The sequence below is a fragment of the Phalacrocorax carbo genome, chromosome 7 (genome assembly GCF_963921805.1).
Source record: "Phalacrocorax carbo chromosome 7, bPhaCar2.1, whole genome shotgun sequence".
NCBI classification, from domain to species: domain Eukaryota; kingdom Metazoa; phylum Chordata; class Aves; order Suliformes; family Phalacrocoracidae; genus Phalacrocorax; species Phalacrocorax carbo.
The window spans coordinates 50,169,056-50,188,451 of record NC_087519.1 but is presented as its reverse complement, the minus strand read 5'-3'; the positions used below and the strand labels follow the sequence as shown (position 1 = coordinate 50,188,451).

Genomic DNA, 19,396 nt, shown 5'->3' with positions numbered 1-19,396 from the left:
AATGAGGGTTCCAATGCAGGAATAATGTGTTGTTTTTGTTTCAATTTTGCTCCCAGTTCCAATTGCCTGATCAAAGAATTTGGGTAAGTTCATTGCTTATATTTTTGATTTAATCATTGTGAAATAAATTGCATAAGAAAAATATAATATGAAAGATAACTTACCACTCAATTACGGAGCGTGCCACACTTTCCTACAGAGTGTTGTAGCTGTAGCGGATAAATATCCTCTTATGTCAAATTGGCTTTATTTTCACCTACCTAATCATGCCGGTTTTATTTGGTGAAGGCAATGGGAGCTTTACCTGAGTGAGGGTTTCAGAATGCAGTTTTTGTTTATATTCAACTGAAATTGTTCCAAGCCGTTTCCTTCAGAGTGAAATTTTCAGGCTGAAATCTTGTTAGATTGCAACAGTTATAAATATTTAATCTGCATTTGAGACGTTAAAATACAGAGCCTCGGAGGACTTCGTGTTTCTATCCCGCGTTGACTTCAGTGGGAGTTAGTCACTTTAATAGCTTTGAAGTTTTGAGCTTAATTGCTCATTGCTGTACTTAAAGCACAAATAAAACAACCATTTATTTGCTGTGTTTGGGTCAAATTTGTCCTGTGTGTATACTTACATCATCCCCCTTATGCGAACATGAATTGTGCTTTTAGTACTATGGGATAAATTTGAACTTGCTCTTCTATTTTTATAAAACGTTATTTTTAATACATCTAAATTGTTCATGAAAAAAAAGAGCCACAGCAACTGCTTTTGCAGATGCAACTCAAATAACACCGTGTTTGCTCTTGCATTGCTGGCTCCTCAGCTGCAGCACTGAACCCATAAATACTTGTCCCAGATTTTTCCCAACCTTTGGGCTTCAGAGGGGAGAGCCGGAGCCAGCCGGCTGCGGCTCGCATCCTGACTCACTCTCGCTCGTCACTCGCAGTGAGACGTGGACTAATTTCACAAGACAAAGCCAGAATTTTGCAAAATGAGATCTGAGATCTTCACGTCCCACGTGTGCCTCTGTATGGGGCTAGTGCAGGAGCCCTCAGAGGTGCTGCCCCTGCAGATGGGCACTTAGCCCTGCTCTCCTCTGCCTGCCTCCCATGGCATGCTTCAAAAGCAGCGATGGACCTTTGCTTTGCGTACACGTGGCTTTTAATCTCATCTTCTTCCTGTAAAGCGATGGTTTATGCAGCTGCAAAAGATGCGCTAGGATCCTGAGATGAAAGGAGCTGAGCAGGCGCTGAAGGACTCCTGTGAGCACCCATAGGTGCTGAACGAGCTCAACAGATAGGAGGTAGGGTTAGGTGCCGGACCTGGAGGGCACAAGAGGTGGTTGCCAAATATTTTCTTTGCAGCAGAGGGAATTCAGTGTAGCGCGTGAAGGGGCTTGGTAGGATTGGTGATTTGGCCCGGCCACCTTGAATCCTCTGCTCTTAGGAAAGTGGCTCTATTTGGGCATATTTGGGAAGTTGAAAAACCCAGTGCAGTCTGTTTCTTCTCTCTGCTTTCCTTGACATTGGCTTGGTCCTCAAATTTCCATCATCCTGCTATTTTTCTGTGACCATATGTCTCCTGGCCATGCTAGTGCTTTGAGCAGCTGCAGCAGAAATAGGTATTTAAAACATAAAGTGCCTGAGGCAGGATGCTGATTCATGGATGAATCTTCATCTTGAGAGATTTGAATATGTCACACGAGCTTTTCTATCTCAATTCACAGTCGCACGTGCCACATATTTCAAGATCATTTCAGGTTATTTTTCATCGCTTGGCAGGAACCCTATAGTGCAAATCAATGGGCAACACCCTCTCTTGGATGGATCACGATTTATTTAGTCTGTATGCTTTCATCCCCTTTTGGTCCCATTAAGAGATGGTTGCTATAAAGAGGTTCAGATTTTATTTGCAGTAGCTTTATGGAGAATCATTGTAAATAATTACAATAATTTTACAAATAAACGAAAAGAAATTTAGCAAGTGCATTAACAAAGCTTTTATTTTACTGGGCTTATTTTAGGACACGATCTATTCTGTCAGATCACCTAAATCCCCACCAACTGCATTAATCCAGATAGAGTTATTCTGGAACTGTACTGCAGATCAGCAGGAGTTTCTCGCTACTTCTTCATAAAGCTCAGCCACGTGTGATAGGTCTTTTGAACGCGAATATAGCTCAGCCAAGTTCCGTGGCTGGATGTCCAAATACACACAGTTTCAAGGCAACAAATTCACAAGTCGCAGTTTTTAGAGATAGCTTGAACTGGGGAGGAAAAAATCCTGAGCTTTAGCAGTTGGGTTTTCAAGATTTCTCTAAATAACACTAGTAAAAATAGAAAGCAAACATTTGAAAGATTTTTCTTCCCATGAGTTACAGCCATAAAGTCAGTTGTTTTTGCGATAATAGCAATGAAGGAGTCGCGTTTGTAAAACATGAGGTCATGTAATTCGTGACATTGTCTGCTAGATTATTTCATATCATCAGGTTATTCTTAAAAAGCAGCAGCAACAACAAACCTTTGCTTTATTTATGCCACTTTTTCTTCTGTTGGTTAATAAATTTTAAGACAAATATTCAAGGCCCCTGCTGATGATATCTTGCCCCTTGAAATGTTTATAAATACTTGTTTTAGCCGATTATGGTAATGTCTGCATTTTTGAGTCGGAGCTGGGGAATTGCGACTGCATATTAGTTTGCGTCAGTAGGAGGTTAATAGCCTCTCAGGGAGCTGGAGGGAGGTGGGGGAAAGCTGCTTCCTTTTCCAGACATCTGGTCGCAGATAGAATCAACAACTCTTATATATGTAAATCAAAAGTTACTGTTCTATATAAAATACTGTCATTCACTGATCTCAGATTAGGAGCAGACACGACTTGTCCGTAAGGTAATAGCTGTATGTAAAATATGTAATAGGATCTTCTCGCCCTCCTACCTCCTTGGAGAGCTTTCTCTGTGGACATGGCAATTACACTAATCCCATCCTTGGGGTCAAGCGGTGCTTTTCTCCCCTTGCCCTGTTCAGGGATCGCCACAGCCCTCGGCTGGGGTGCAGACCCCTCCTGAAAGCGCTGCCCCCGGTGGCTTGACCCCCTCGCCTGCCTCCCTGGTGCTCCCCAGGGACCATTCCCGGAGAGAGGACGTGGCCACGAGCACCCACCTAACCTCCCAGGACAGATGCTGTCGCTAACAGCTTGCTCCAGCAGTTGGGTGGATTGCTGACCGGTAGCATCTCCATGGTCAGCACAGCTCCTATGGAGGCAAGTCTTGCTTTACCATCAGCAGTAATGGTGTTCTGAAGGCGTAAGAGCTACTTTGGTTGTGTTTCAGCTGAAAGAGGGAGTTCATTGCAGAAGAGGGAAAGTCATCCCCTGGGTTAATAATTAGTCAAAAAAAAAAAAAAAAAAAAGAACAAAAAAATCAACAACCAAAAAAACCAACCCAGGGGAAAAACGGTAAGAATAAATTAGTGATTTTTACAATAATTGAAGATTATCAGTGAGGCCACCCAGGGGTGTCACTAGGATCTGAACTGTGGCATATGTCCATATATGACATAGGAAGAAGGGTGACCAGGCAAAGAGCAGAGTTTGTGACTGTTGATTGAGAATAGCTAAATCCAAAGCTGACTATGAAGATTTTGCTGAAGACTCACAGAAAGCTGAGTCACCAGGCATTAAAATAGCAATAAAACTCAATGTCAGTAAGTACCCAGTAATACCGAGGGAAAAGTGTGACTCTTAACTTGTGTCATTCAGGAAAAAGATCTTGAAGTCGATAGTTTTATGAAAATACCATCCAAGTGCTTTGCTTAAAGGAATTGAAAACATCATTATGTTATACTGCTTTCAGGTCTTCAATACAGCTGAAGTCCCTCTCAAAAAGGACGTAGTAGAATTAGAAAAGACACAGAAAAGTGCAACAATGATGATCAGAGGTAGGGAACAGCTTCCATACAAAAAGAGACTAAGTAGATTTTGATTTTTTCAGCTTGGAAAAGAAATACCCGAGGGAGCTGTGCCCCAGCTCTGTGAGACCATGAATGGTGAGCAGAACCTGAATGAGAAATGGTTATTCATTAGTTTTAACAATACAAAAAAAAAAAATGAGGGGCACCCAGCTGAATTATCAGGCAAAGGCTTAGAAGGAACAAAAGCCAGTATCTTTTCATATGCACCTAATTAAATTGGCGAACTCTCCTTGACAAAAATATAAATGGATTCAAAAAGGGTTTAGCCAAATGAACGGGAGCCGCAGCCACCAATGGCCGTTCAACGCCGTAATCGAGATGCAACCTCCAGTTAAAGGTCTTGCACCTCTCATTGCTGCTGCGTGACAGGAGACCTTGGGGAGAGGGTCTGTCCTTTGCCCACCTTCCTGCGCATCCCCTGGGGCCACTGCTTGAAACTGGGGTACAGGTTTCCCAAAAGCGCATGTCTCCGCTTTTATAATTCCTGCTTGCTTTTGGTTACTTTTGGTGCCCAAGTTAGTCCTCAGTGTGACAAACCCCAGATTTCATATTATCCAGTTCACATTTTGCAATTAGACTGATGAGCAGGGGCTGTCTACCTCAATATACAGTCATGGAGAGCATCTTGTAGGACTGGGATGGCAGGATTTTATGGGCTGTAACAAGCCCGTGCTGCCCAGGTGCCCATCTCACGATGGGGATTTGCATCCTGAAGGCTCCAAGCACCAGCAAGCTCCAGGACTTCTTCAGAAAATGCCCTGATTTTGGTGTCTGTGAGCCCTATCTCCAGCAGATATAATTATCCTGACAGCAGCGGAGTGCCACTGACTCATATCAGCAAAGGCTTGGGGCCGAGCACTTCCCGTTGTTGCTGGTGCGCTTCTTGAAAAACATAAATCATACCAGTTGACTACATGGATCAGTTTTTTAAAGAAAAAGAAAAGCAACAAACACAATAGTCATTCCTATGGTGAGAAACGTATTTTTGGAAAGCAAGTAATACTTTAAAATAATTGGATGTGCTTGTGTTTCCTCTGAATGAGGGATTTAAGATTAGATGCTGATTTCATACCTATTTTGGGCCTGATGTAATTCTGGAGGCAGTGTTGGAGGTAGCGCTGATCTGCATCGCCGTACGTTAGAGAAGAACCGGTCTCAATTTCTCCTCTGTAAAATCCTGGAAATAAGTACAAAAAAAAAAAAAAAAAAAAAAGCAGCATGACTAAGCCATTTTAAATGTAAGGGGGAAAATAGTTGCTTTAATATATTACTGTAGGGGACCATGTACATGAGAAATGGTGATCCAAAAATGATTTAAAACCACTAGATAATGAAACTGACTTGAATATTAAATATACATAAATAAAACATTTATTATACTTCTCAATGCCCTTATTATTCTTCACCATAAATATGTGCTATCATAACCCATGCACTGTCTTGCCACTGCTAATCAGCCCGAAGGCCAAAGGTCATTTTTCATTCATACCATTTATTTTCTACAATTGCAAAATAGAAGAATGAATTCTTGCAGGGAACAATTAGGAGGAATTAAAGGCCATGAAAAGACTTATCGTAAAAGCTTTAAAAATCAATTCTGACTGAAGAAAAAGATGAAGTCGTATAAAAAGAAATATATGGTAATGTTGAGTTGTATGGGTTGATAATGACATCTCGGTGCCGAGATAGAATTACCTCCTCTCCCAGCAGCATCATCATTACATATCTCACGCCTGTGATCAGTACGTGTCAAAATCCTTCATATTGACAAATGTGCTGTCCACTTGCATCTGTGGAGAATGTTTTAGCAGCTGAGTGATTATGAATCAAACCCCAGAGCTTACAGCCCCTACTGCCTTGCAATGCTTTCACATTTGTTGCCTGACAAGTAAATGTATCTTGACTTCCCTCTGAGATTTTTTTTTTTTCCACCGTGTTTGATGAAAGACATTTGGCAAATTGGCAGTGGTACCCTGTACATTGCAATTTGTCCTCGGCATTAGGAATCTGAGCATGAAATGAGAGGGCAGGCTACAGGCTAAAGGGGGGGGAAAAAAAAAACCCAACCCAAAGCCAGAGCTAACCAGCGCGTGAATAGTCGTTCCAGGAGACAAATGTGCAATTCTGCCCATTAAAATAAAATTTTAAAATCCCAACAATTGGAGCAGACTCTTAGGGATTTTGAAGAATTGTCTGGAAATTCCATGTGTGCGCAGCTGAGGAGCGTTAGCACCTTGTCTTTCATCTAATTTCCTTCTTCATTACCAGCCCGGTATTGTACAGGGCTCACGCTGTGGTTTTTATACTCTGTAGGTGAGATCTCGGGTTTCTTTTTTTCCATTTGTTTGGGGTGTTATGAAGAGGCAGATGGTTACTCTCACCTGTCAGTAGGCTCAGCAGCAGTCTTGAACTCTCCAAGTGAAAATGTTTGAGGTTTTGGAGCAGTTTTTCATGGTCAGTTCCAGACACCTTAAAGGAAACCATTCTCCAGAAATTATTTAATGCCCACTCCCTGAAAATGAAAGCCCTTTAACACTGCTAACCAAAAGTGGAGGCATCTCAAAGTGCATAGGGTTTAGGAGCAACTGAGGGTAGAGCAGGAGGTTGTAGAAAAACAGGATAGGCATCTAACAGGTAACGTAAACACATAGCACCAAATCCACCAAAGCTTCATTTCTTATGGATTTACCTCATGGTTTTTGACCGTGATGGGCAAGACAGATCTGAATGGTTGGATGTGGCTGGGACATTGACGGAGCCTTTCTGGATCTGGCTTGTGGCAGCCCATGGTTGAGCTAGAGTGTTCATAAGGTGTCCTTTCAATATTTGTCCTTTGCAAGTCCTTTAAAACCAACCAACCAACCAACCAAACACTGAAGGAATTCAGTTATTGTTGGGATCTCTATTTTTTCTGTTGAAAAATTTGGTCAAAACTGGCCAATGGTTCCAGTAGGTGGGATGCACAGACTCATGAGGCACACATGCCCAGAGCAAAACTGGAATTTTATAGAAGCTGAGGCTTAAAAATAAGAAGAAATGAACACTGGCTAATTTAGATTTTGTGTGGAAGCAGCTTTCTGTTGTAGCAATCAGGACAGAAGTTCTGCTGTATGCTGGCCTTGCAGAGAAACAGCACCTCGCTGTAGTGTTAGGGTGTTATTTCAAGTGGGACAGCACTGTGACCGCTGCTTTGCCTAATGTGCCCCATAATTTTTGTGACTGCAGCTCTACGTTTGCTTTCCATCTGCCACCCCACTTCTTTATTCTCTTGGCAGTGTGTGTCATTTGTATTTTGGGTTTCCGGCGAAGGCAGAAAGTCGAAGCAGTATTCACCGTAGCGGGTTCTGTGCTATCTTCTGTTGCAGATGTCAGCTATAGAAAACATGGCTGAAAAGCTGGAGAGCTTTAGCGCCCTGAAACCGGAGGCCAACGAGCTGATCCAGTCGGTGCCGTCCATGTTCAACTTCCGCGCGCCGCCGAGCGCCCTGCCCGAGACCCTGCTGCGGAAGGGCAAGGAGCGCTACACCTGCAGGTAGCCCCAAAACCGCCCCGCGCTGCCCTCCCGGGCTCCCGAGATCCCCCCTGCTCGGACAGTTTCCAAAAGACACGGAAAGCGTTTCACTTTGGCGTTCTTATTTATTAAATTACTAGTGTTACGAAGCAAAGAGTTTGCCCTGTATCATGCCGGTTTGATAAATGAGGTGGAAACTATTATATAAACAATTCTTTTCCCAAATTTTCTCATCACTTTCATATGCACAAGCATGCTTTCATTATTGATTTTTTTGATCATCAGCTGCAGATGTGTTTTTTCTCAGGCTTCTGGTTTTAATATCCAAAGGGATCAGTGATAAAATACATGACTTATTAGGACTTATGTGTACAGACTTTAAAAAAAAATACAATGAAGATAGTCATTGTACGTGCAACCAAAATGAATGGGAGCTTTGTCGAGGAGAGTAGAATTAGCTGTGTGGGTATTTTGAAGGCTTATATATCACATTGTGAAAAAATAAATGGGATGCTAAAAGTGAAGGGATGCAATCTTCAAAGTCATCACGTGGAGCAATCACCACCCTCATTCACTGAAGACAGCGCTGTGTGTGCTCTGTCCCCATGCAAAAGCGGGCTGAATGTCATAGAACTGGGCCAATTACAAACTGAATATTAATATGTCACTTAAATGAGGGGGGGAGGGCTCATGATGTGGTTATTTTTTTGCCGTTATTGTTGCTGTGACATACTATGGAGTTTGGAGAATGGTTTTTAAATTGCGTTATTGAGGTCTCTATATCATCTCCAGAATGCGCAGGCGTTTGACACTGGCGTATCGGTTTATCTGATCTTTTTGAAAACATGTCACCTTCTTTCAAGACATGTTGTTATAGAAACATACCTTGATGGATTAGGTCTTTGAGTCTTGTCTGCTCTGATCCTATTCAATGCACAGAATGATGTCACGTTTGCTGACACGTAGAATTGGTTGAAAGGTTTGAAATTTGCTTACATGGAGGCAGAAAACCAAGGCTTTAATAACAGATTCTCTTGATTCCAAATCTGAATGCAACAGATAATCACCTAGTGAGCCTCAGAATTTTGGGTCATCTTTAAAACTGGAATGTTTTTAGATATCCCTTGCTTATGCACAAGAAAAGCTGGTCGGTGCCAGCAATTCCAGTCCCATTCTTGTTGGTGTGTGCGTCTCAATCACTTATATTTGCTGAAAGATTTTACTGAAATGCCGTTACGCCACACCACCACCAACAGTACCATACAGTAATGATTCCATTTGGGCTATGCATCCGGGGCAGCTCAAACTGGGACGAAACCATTGAAGGTTGCATTGTCTTATCAAACCTTTCCTTATCACAGATACTGCGGCAAGATTTTCCCAAGATCTGCAAACCTAACACGTCACCTGAGGACGCACACTGGAGAGCAGCCCTATAGGTACCGTGACCCCTTCCCTGTGTCTGTGGTGTGGTCAAGTGAATAAAGCAAGGGAATGAGTCCTCAACAGCCTTGCTCGGCCAGCTCCAGCGCTTGCTCCTTAGCACTGATGACCAGCCATGATGCTTTGGTCTCAAACAGGGCTTTTTGCATTTGATGCTGATATTCGGTGTTAGAGCTGCGGAGATGGGGGAAGGTTTTGGTCCTGGCCAGTGAAATTCTTTTCGCTTAGGCAGTTGCCCAGGCACCATCTGCAAGTCCTGCCTTTGCCTCGCGGGATGGCTGGCACCTCTGAACTAGGATGGTTGAAGTGATTTTCAGTAGGGCTCATGGTCATATTTTACCCTGCAAAAATGTGGGGGTTTTTTTGCTAAGAGCCTTGTGGTGTTATTTGCAGCTTAAAGTTGGGTGTTTTGTCAAACATCTGATTTCTGAGAGGTCCCGGTTGCAAAGGCCTTACTGTATTTATTTGTTTCCTGCCTAATCTGGATCCTTTCTGAGGTCTGCTTAACCAAAACCCATGTGGATGTACTCGCTTGCTGATAAGAACGTGTATGTGATATTGTATCCAGGACAGTCACATGCAGAAATGTGTACAGAAGCTTCACCTTATTGAAAATGAAAGACTAATTTAAATCAACTGGAAAGAAGCCAGTTCATGTTCCAGTAAAACAAATGCACCAATTTCTGCATTTTATGAGCTGTAAAGAGCAGAGTAAGCTCATTGTTTGTGAGGAAACAATACGTTTTTTGCCTCCAGTCTCTTTGGGAAATGAGATTCACATTGAATTTTATTGAAGAAAGGTCTTGATGCATGTTACGCTCATCCACTACATAAAAGCCACTAGCAATTAGTAGCATAATGGGAGAATTTCAGCACTAAAAAAAATTGACATCATTGACAAGCACGAGAGAAGCATGGGAGAAGTAAAAGATTGAAAAACTAAAGTGGTGAAGACTGTTGGCTAGTCGCCAGCCAGAGAATTTGGAATAGTTATAGTATGACTTAGTAATGGCTTAAAGAGCAATACAGTAAAGGCTTTAGGGACTCCAAATCGCTACAGAGTATGAAAATTGATGCCTCTGGTACCAGAGTGATAGACTAAACTACTCACATTGGCACAGTATTAAAGGTTGGGATTGTTTATTGCTGGTTTTTGCAAGATAACCAAATTTCCTCTGGGATTAGCAATCGAGCAAGCTAATTCCTCAAGAAAAGATTTAATCACAGAGTATAATTTAGAATAGGAAAAGAAATAGCCCTTTTTACCTTATTTGAGCATTAGAAGAGATCTGTTTCATGTTTTTTCCAAAAGTGTTTAATTGTATTGTATTGGCAGCACATGAAACAATAGACTTATTGCTCTACTGTTTTCAAACTTCCGAACTTTGCGTGCAACAGTTTTAAAAACATGGGAATCAATTACCCTAGCTAATTTGATGCCATTAACTCTGAAATATTATGCTTATTCCTAAAGGCAGTATTTAAAATATAAAGTCTAATGTGAATTAAAGCTAAAAAACCCGCCGTAGAAGTGACGCCTCCATTCCAAGAGCACAGCTCTCCAGTTATTCAGCCAAAACTTGTCTTTGTTTCAGGGTGGGTTTTGCCTCAATAGGGATGAAGGAGCTGTGGTTGGGTACTGAGGCTGAGCCTGGAAGATGCTTCATGTCTCTTAGGACACATCTTACATTTCCAGCTACTAATAAACCCTTTTTTTTACCCACCTGTTTTTGTTTTTTTAGATGCAAATACTGTGACAGGTCCTTTAGCATATCTTCTAACCTGCAGAGACATGTCCGTAACATCCACAATAAAGAGAAGCCATTCAAGTGTCACTTGTGTGACAGGTGTTTTGGTCAACAAACCAATCTTGACAGACATCTAAAAAAGCACGAGAACGGGAACATGTCTGGTATGTATGCCTTTTCCCTCCCCAGCGTGCCCTACGTACTGCCAGTGTTCATATACAGGGACCTCGCATTCACTTTCAATACTGCTGAGCGTCAACAGGCAGACGTTGCGCCGCGCCGTCTGCTCCGATGAGTAGGTTTTTGGAAAATACCTAAGTGCCTAAGCTCTGCTGACATTTAAAGTGCTTTGAAAATCCCAGCATAAACTCTGCCCTTGTATAACTTAATACCACTGGATGATGTCTTTTCTTTTGGTTTTAATTAAGCCAACCGTAGCATTTTGAGCACAGACTGGGAAAATTGGTTTAATCCCATCTCCGCAATCACTTGGCTCTCCGCAGGAGTCCTAGATTTAGAGTCTCAGGGGGCACTCTAAAAGATTTTCTTGGCCCCCTCTAAAATATTCCCACTGTCAGGAGCTGAAAAGCTCTAGCTATTATGGAGGTAATGGTGCCTCCCAAGCCCCAAAGCAAATCGGTCACCGCACAGCAGCAGCAAAGGCAGCGGCAGGTAGTGGATATCATTGGTCTGGTTTTGGTATCTGCAGGGTTTAATAAAAACCCTGTCTGCAGTCTTTTCTGTCTACGTTTTGTTCCACTGGAGATAACTTGGTACCTGCAGTGAATGCAAAGCTGTCTTTTCCCCAATGCACGGAGAAAGATGTCTGTCACTGGTCTCTTGGTGCTAATGAACCTGGGTGATTATGTCAATGGCTGTTCCATATTTTAAGCAAATCTGCATAATTAGTAGCTAAAATAAGTTCCATTTGCTCACTTCAGCCATTGGTCTAACACAGTTACTGACTGACAGTCTGGGAGTCGCAAGGGAACAGGAGAGAGATGTTGAAATAGATACTTGGCAAACGCAATTATAGACCGTGGAAATGGCACCTAGCATGCAAGCAGTCATTTTGGCTGCAAACCACCTTTGCCCGTGGATAATAATACCTCCCTTCTAATTACCGGTTTTATGGCTGTAAGATCACTCTGACCAGCTTTTCTGGGTCTCACCCATTTTAACCATCATTTCAATTTCCATTTGATTTAAATGGTTAAATATAGAAAACGTAAAGGAGCAGCAACAGAAGTCCTCTGTTTTGCTTTAAGGTACTGCAACGTCTTCACCTCACTCAGAACTGGAAAGCACAGGGGCAATCCTAGATGACAAGGAAGACTCTTACTTCACAGAAATTAGGAATTTTATTGGAAACAGCAACCACAACAATCAATCCCCCCGAAATTCAGAGGAGAGGTAAGTTGAGACTGGTCTGCCTTCAGAAGGTGCCACGCTTCCTTTTCTAGTTTGAACCTGATTTTTCACTTTTCATGAGTTATTTTATCGATCCAGTTGCTTCAGTGTTCACCCTGGTGTCTTATGAAAGAAATGTGTTGACTCCTTCCCCATCGTGCATGAGCATATTCCCAGTGGCAGATGCTGGAGAGAAGGTTCATCTCTGAAGGCATTTCTCCTTGCATCAGGAGCTCTTAGTTTCAAGTTCCCACTGTTGATTTAAGTCTGTTGAAAAATTCCCTTGTTTTACGTTCATGGCAGAACAGGTGAATTCTACATCCTGTGGCTAAATGTAGAGAGCCTTACAATTTAAAAGCAATTTAAATGTGTAATTAATAGAGTAGACTAAGCTAAATTCTTGGATCAAATGAAGGAATCTAACTGAAAGTCCTTTCCCGTAAGTAACCCAATCCCAAGAAAGATGCTGACTAGCAAAAACCCGGTGAGGCTGTGGGTAGGTGTTGGTAGTCCACAGTGCTCTAGACTGAGAGAGACTTTTTCCTACTATGATTTATGAAGTATATGAGTGTTTCAGTTCTTCTGAACTAACAGAAGAGAGACCGCTTCTAAATATTTTCAGCTAATAAAAATACAGCTAAGCAGAAAAGGCTGTAGCATGGATGTGCACATCAGCTATAGGTATTTCTTGGAGATTGGTTTTGCATTATGCATTATTTGCACTGTTGAATTGGCATTACGTTACAAGCAGCAAAGATTTCTTACTATTGGTGACAAACTCCACTGCCTTCTCAATTTCCAGACGCCTTTGTGAAGGGATGAAAATGGTGGACATAACACAATTTCCACGAAAGTATTGGATTAAGTGATTACATGCATATTCAAATTTCATTCCATCTTGATTGGCAATGAGGGCTTGGGATTTTTTTCTTTGCACATCTGGTCTCAACATGTCCTCCGACAGGAAGTCAGCAAAGTGAAAAGGTTGCTGGGTTGTGCAGTGTTTCCTTTCTAAATTTGGCACTTCAGACTGCTCTTGATGGATATTTTATCCCTGGCAAATTGCTGCATTTGAAAGCATAATTAGAGAATCTGTTTTCTTAATCACATGGCTTTTGTTACTTTGGTTGTAGTCCATCTCCCTTTCATTTCTAGCGGCCTCAATTGAGCATAACAAGCAAGTTGGCAGCCCAAACTGTGCTCAACAATTTCTTATTTCTGCCTATTTAAATAAGAGATGATAAAGAGATATTGCTCTGATTATCTTAGAGGGGGGTGGCTGCTTCAGCCCTCCCGACTCTGCACAGCCTCAGATTTTTTGGTACTGTGATATAAACAGACCATTCCCTAGCTTTTTTTTTTAATGCAATACTGGAATTTGCTCAAAAAATAGATGGAAATATTATGTTTAGGAAAACGATGCTATTGTTGTGTGAGAAGCTAGCTTTCACTCGCGTATGCTCCGTAAGAAAGTACAACATCAAGTCAAACACCAAATAGCAAGTACGCTGCTAGGGCTCATCCTTATCTTGCTCAAACTTTTGATATATTCCATATTGTCCCGCACAGTTTGAAGCACATGGAGTCTAAAGCAAACTGCAGGCGGACAATAAAGTTTCCATTTTTATAACTGTATTCCTGGAAGAGTAAGGACCTTTTGCACAATGAGAACAATAGATGAATCAAGGCCTCCGTGCTACATAACGCAGCGGAGCAGATACGCTGGTAGCGTGAATTCGTGTGGCTCCACCAAGTTCAGGCCTTCTACACCAGCAGTACTTCTGGCCACGCGTTTATCAACGCGATTGCGGTGCCGAATTTCTTCAGCTCCCATTTAATGCAGTGGATGCGATGCAGCTGTGGTTGCTCAGAATCCTGTAGGGTTGAGGCCGCTAGCAAACGAGCCTGTACTTCAGCACGTGGATATTATGTCCTTGATAAAATCCCGTAGGAAGTAGTTAAGAGAAGTCATTGTCTGAAAGCAGAAGAGAATGCAATAACAGTGGGTAGACCAAATGGTTTTCCATGTGTGTATTGCTATAATGACTCATTTCATAATAATAAATGCTCTTGAAATGCTATATGACCTTTCTTTTCATTACTTCTTACCCTTCAAATCAGTCTATAATGTAGTTCAGCATGGAGGCAGTATTGCAGACCACCCTTCAGGTCTTCAGCTGAGGGCCCTTAGGTTCCCATGTATGTAACCCATATGTTCAGTGGAGTAGTATGGCTTCCAAATGGGTGGTAGTGTGCAAAATTAATTATGCATGTAATTTTGACTTTAATACTCTGAACACAGTATTAGATGTCCTTTTTGAAAATGCCGGATCTGATTTTCAGAGTTTCTTGGCCCCTACAGCTTCTGTTAAAAGTCAATGTGTTGTTTTGCCCAGACTACATATATGATTGGAAACATAAGATGAAATAATGCATGAAAAAATTTGGAATGGATATCTGAACATACCTCCGCTTGAACAGTAGTTTTAGGCTCCCAGGATAACAGGAAAATCCCATGCTGATGGCACTGTAACGTCCCACTGATTTTTGAGTGGAATTTTCTCCAATCCTGCCTAAAGGTCTGAGGCTAAGCAAGATACAAAATGCAGAAATTACTTTATTCCACTGGGACGGATCCTTTTCAGATCCGCCTCCGACAATCCGCTGGTGAGGAGCTTTCATAACTGATTTGTGATTATTGCTTGGGTTTGTTTTGGTACTTTCAGAATGAATGGCAGCCACTTTAAGGATGAAAAAGCCATCGTAGCCAGCCAGAATTCAGATTTGCTGGATGACGAAGAGGTAGAAGATGAAGTCATGATGGATGAAGAAGATGAAGAGAGCGAAATTGCAGGGAAAGCAGTCAAAGAGCCTGTTACGAGTGACATGCACGAGGGGACTCCAGAGGAGGATTACGAGGAAACGAGTACTTTGGACATGAACTGCAAAGCTTCCCCTGGCAGGTTGGTTCCTTCCGAGTACTGGTGTGCCCGATACGCAAAATAGAAACAATAAACCATACAAGAATGCCAGCACCAACCTGCGTGCTGTGGGAACCAGTTAGAAGTAGCCAGCTTCCCAGTTACGATAGCAACGTGCGGCTGTGTTTGGGTCAATACCGGCCCTGTTCTCAGTCTCTTTGTGCAACCTGTAGCCCTTAAGAGGAAAAATAACTGTGCTCGGGGAGCTATTGTCAGGTTCTGGGTGAGACAGGAAACGTTCATAGGAGAGACGTTATCTGCTCCATAAACAGACCTGGTTCTCCCATAATGGTCTTGTGAAAAGACCTGTGGAGACACCAGGAGAGAGACGACCTCTCCCTCCCACTGCTCACCCTCTTCTCTTTAGGAAAGAAAGGGGAATTTCTTTTATTTCAGGATCACGGTTCCACAGGGCAGGGTGGTTTATGAATGTAAAAAAAAGGGGAAATTGCTCAGACGTGTAAACACAGGAGGATGAGGGAATGCAGAGAGGATCGTTTAGTTGACATTAAAACCTCTGTGGTGTTTTTGTAGGTATAAAGAGGAGGAGTATAATAAGACTGGACTTTCGGCTTTGGACCACATAAGGCACTTCACAGATAGCCTCAAAATGAGGAAAATGGAAGAAAACCAATATAGTGAAGCTGAATTGGCAGCTTTCAATAATTCCCAGCTGCCAGAGGACCTGAAACAACCGTTGTACAGGAAATCCAAATCCCAGGTAAAAGCTTAACTCAGTTAAAATATTGTTGTCACCAAATACCCAAAGGATTAAACCATTAGTGTGTGGCAGGCAAGGTCGTTTCAGCTTCATCAGACAGAGCTGTGCTCCATGCCCGCAAACCTCAGCACGCCCCGAGCTCCCCCTGCGCTCCCACTGCACCGGGGATGGCGGGGTGCTCTGATCCCTGGTAACGGAGGATTTGCTTACTTTTTTGCTATTCTTCTTCCTCTCTGACACCCACAGAAAGGCCATGGTAAGAAGTAGTCCCACTCTGCTTTCATAGAGCCGGCGTGGTGCCGCGGTGCCGTGGGGGTTAGCTGCAGCCTCGCAGGGATGTCACCCAGTTGTCTGTCTGGCTTGGTATCTTTGTGAAAGTCTGTTGGACGTTACCTCCTCTAGGTCCTCAGTGTGTTTTAAAAACAGCAAGAACTGGACTGACATCTCGGTGCTAGTTCTTGATATTTTTTTAAACATTAATTAAAATGGGTCTTTTTAGCCCTTTCAAAGGATTCCTGTATTTAAAATTGCAGAATATGCCCATAGAAAAGGTCAGCAAAGGAGACTGTGGTATTTGGTGAAATACAGGACCAGCCAAGGGATAATGTGATTCCTCAGGCTCTTGAAAAGAGCCTCTTGTGCCAAGAATCTGAAGGCAAAGGAGACTCTGGAACCTTGTCTACTATCAAAGGTTTCTCAGAGCTTCGTGAAGCCAGATGAAAGCAGAAATTATTATTACTATTAGTGAGTCAAAAGTGTCAGTGAAAAGGTTGACAGTGGTTTTACCTAACGGGCTTTGATAGTTTTTAAGTTGAGAATAGCAGTTGTAGCCTAAACGATGCCCTAACCGCATAGCGGTGGCACGGGTCCAGGCTCAGATCCGCGCCGCGGGGTCGTGACCTCTTTGTCCTTCTTCCTTCCCCATCCAGGCGTATGCGATGATGCTCTCTCTCTCCGACAAGGACTCCCTTCATTCCGCATCCCACAATTCTCCCAATATGTGGCACAGTATGGCGAGAGCCGCTGCAGAATCCAGCGCCATTCAATCCATCAGTCACGTATGACATTGTGAAGTCTTACCGAGAATGGGACCAAGTCCAAACCAGTAGCATGGCTCTTTCATATATGACTATTTAAAAGACTGCTGAGCAGAATGCCTTATAAATCTGCAGGGTCACTCATTTAAAGTCCGGTGACCTTAAACTGAATAATTTTAAAAAGAAAGAAACTATTTATTCTCAATATTTTGTTTTGCACAGCAAAGGCAGCTGCTGACTTCTGGAGGATCAATGCGACTTTAAAAAAAAAAAAAAATATTCAGTGGATTATGTAAACCGGGGCCGGGAAAAAGTGTCTTCCAGTTCACCCGGCTTTGAGGGGCAGGGGCAAAAGGGTTAAGACTGCATTGATACACACATGGGCACTCCTTTAAAGTAGGAACTGAATTGATTTTCTTTTTGTATAAGATAGTTTGACACAGGATTGGGAACAGTTGCTTTTATGTACAAATCTCTTCATTAAAGCTTTATGCATTTTAGCCCTTCAAAGAAAGAAAGTAGTTCTATCAAATGCACACTATCCATCGTAAACGTAGAAAGAAGTAACAGGGAATATTTTGTTCTCTCCGTAATTCTTTTGCCTTCTCAACTGCATTGTTAAAAAAAAAAGGAAAAGCAAGAAAAAAAAAAAAGAAAGAAAAAAAAAAAGAACTCTGAGAAACAATACATAAGAGGCTTGTGTATATTGTAAACTATGAATGTTCACTACTCCAAGAAGCTAAATCATCCAGATAATTCCGTGAAAGCACCGCGTTCATCGACAGCACCACTAGTTCAAATCATTGTAAGGAGATTTTAATTTTCGACAATCATGTCACTGTTTTGTTGTATTGTTTCCTTTCCCCCATATCCTCTAATTTTTTCTTTGTGTTGTGTGTACCATGTATTTATTTGTTGGCAAACGATTGTTTGTTGATTAAAATAGCACTGTTCCTCTAACAAACAGCACTGCTCCAGTCCCCCACTGCGTTACGATGTAAGGCACCCATGTACTTCAAAAAAAGTGAGGTGAACTGATCTGTGTATATGGGAGTGCAAAACAGTGTTTGAAATTTTCTTACATTCCTCTTTTATTTTATTTTTGCCTTTTAATGAACTAAATAACTAATAGATGCGACTTAGTTTTTTTTTTTTTGTAATACAGTAAATTGATTCAATTGTATAAACAGTTATAATTTCTTCATGAAAGCATGATTCTTCTGATTAAAAAACTGTACCCAATATTTTATGCTGGTTGTCTGCGAGCTTGTGTGATGTTATGTTCATGTTAATCCTATTTGTAAGATGAAGTGTTCCAAATTTATGTTTTAAAAAAATAAATAAATAACGGAAGGTCTTCAGTTATTTTTTGGGGGTTTTTTTTTTGGCCTTTAGTGAGGGACCAGATTTATTTTTCCTTTTGTTTATAATCTCATTTTGAAATAATCGGCAAGTTGAGGTACTTTCTTTAAATGCTTTGTACAATGTAACTGTTACGCATTTCAGTACATTACTATGGGAGGATCAACTTAAAAAAAAAAAATAAAGGACTACAAAACTGAAGGGATCTTTTTCCTTATTGTCTTGTTTTTGTCCGGGTCAGGGCAAAAATGGCATATTTTTTCAGCAGCCTGGGCAGCAAAGACTGTGTCTGTGGGGTCATTAGGATAAGCGTAACCAGAGGATGGGGCTCTGTGAAGTGTCTTGGACTTGGTCATGCAACTTAGGGCCCGATCCAGAGTCTCTCAGTAGACCATTGGAGGGTCTTCCATCAGTCCTTTAAGCTTCAAAACACTACCTTGGAAAAGAGAAAGATTTCTCTCATTTTACAGGAGGGACTAGTGCAAGGTCACCTTCGACCGCTGGTGTGGAGCCTTGAGCTTGGGCTGGTGATGCAACCGCCTGCTGCTCTTGGGGACGATGCGGGAAGCAGCGGCTTGGCTGGCTAATAGCAAAACATTGACTCACTGGAATGATAAAAATTCATAGATAAGAAGTTAAATGGGCCTCCAACTGCATGAAATGAGCCCTTAGGGTCTAAAAGGGAAGAAAAAAAAAAAATATTCGTTTGAGCATATAATTGGAAATCAGATCCAAAGCCCTGCCTCTTCTGGACAAGCTGCGGGGCGGTGGGAGGTGGGATGTCTAGGAAAAGGCAGCATTGGTCCAGGCAAAGCACATTTTCCTGCTTTTTCCATCAGCAGAGAGAACAGGCCTGGGACAGCTGCAAAGGGGACCAACGGGAATGTCCCCGCCTGCCACCGCTGGCCAAGCTTGGCCTTTGCAGCTACTGCACAGGGCAGTCCTTCACATTTAAGTGACTCAAAGTAGTGACTGTGGCACACTGTGAAGGCTTTTTGTGCAGTGGGACCAAGGATTGCCATCACCAGATGCAAACGAGCTGGCATGAGCAAGAATTGAGGGACCGCAGCGCAGGGTACCAGTAGCCCAAGGCAGTTAGAAACAAGCTGCATCTCAAATGCAGCAGCGTCCCAGTGGGAAAGGCACATTTAGGGGATATGGTTTGTGGCAGGTTTGGTTAAATCTGGCTCCACTGAGGTCAAAAGTACCTCCAAAGATGG

At 42.3% G+C, this 19,396-nt stretch overlaps 1 protein-coding gene across 11 annotated transcripts in view; it reads left to right on the top strand.

Moving 5' to 3' along the window:
* Window positions 1-18,381, top strand: part of MECOM (MDS1 and EVI1 complex locus) — a 347,700-nt gene extending 329,319 nt beyond the window's left edge. For 8 of the 11 annotated variants that reach the window (XM_064457946.1, XM_064457945.1, XM_064457955.1 and 5 more), the window contains 8 exons: window positions 57-83; window positions 7,329-7,495; window positions 8,836-8,913; window positions 10,660-10,829; window positions 11,934-12,078; window positions 14,802-15,038; window positions 15,591-15,777; window positions 16,707-18,381. In XM_064457946.1, the coding sequence (XP_064314016.1) occupies window positions 57-83; window positions 7,329-7,495; window positions 8,836-8,913; window positions 10,660-10,829; window positions 11,934-12,078; window positions 14,802-15,038; window positions 15,591-15,777; window positions 16,707-16,841 (1,146 nt within the window). In that variant the 3' untranslated portion in view covers window positions 16,842-18,381. The remainder of the gene's footprint in view (window positions 1-56; window positions 84-7,328; window positions 7,496-8,835; window positions 8,914-10,659; window positions 10,830-11,933; window positions 12,079-14,801; window positions 15,039-15,590; window positions 15,778-16,706) is intronic. The other 3 variants (XM_064457948.1, XM_064457947.1, XM_064457956.1) reach the window with 1 other exon arrangement.
* The last annotated feature ends 1,015 nt before the right edge of the window (window positions 18,382-19,396 follow it).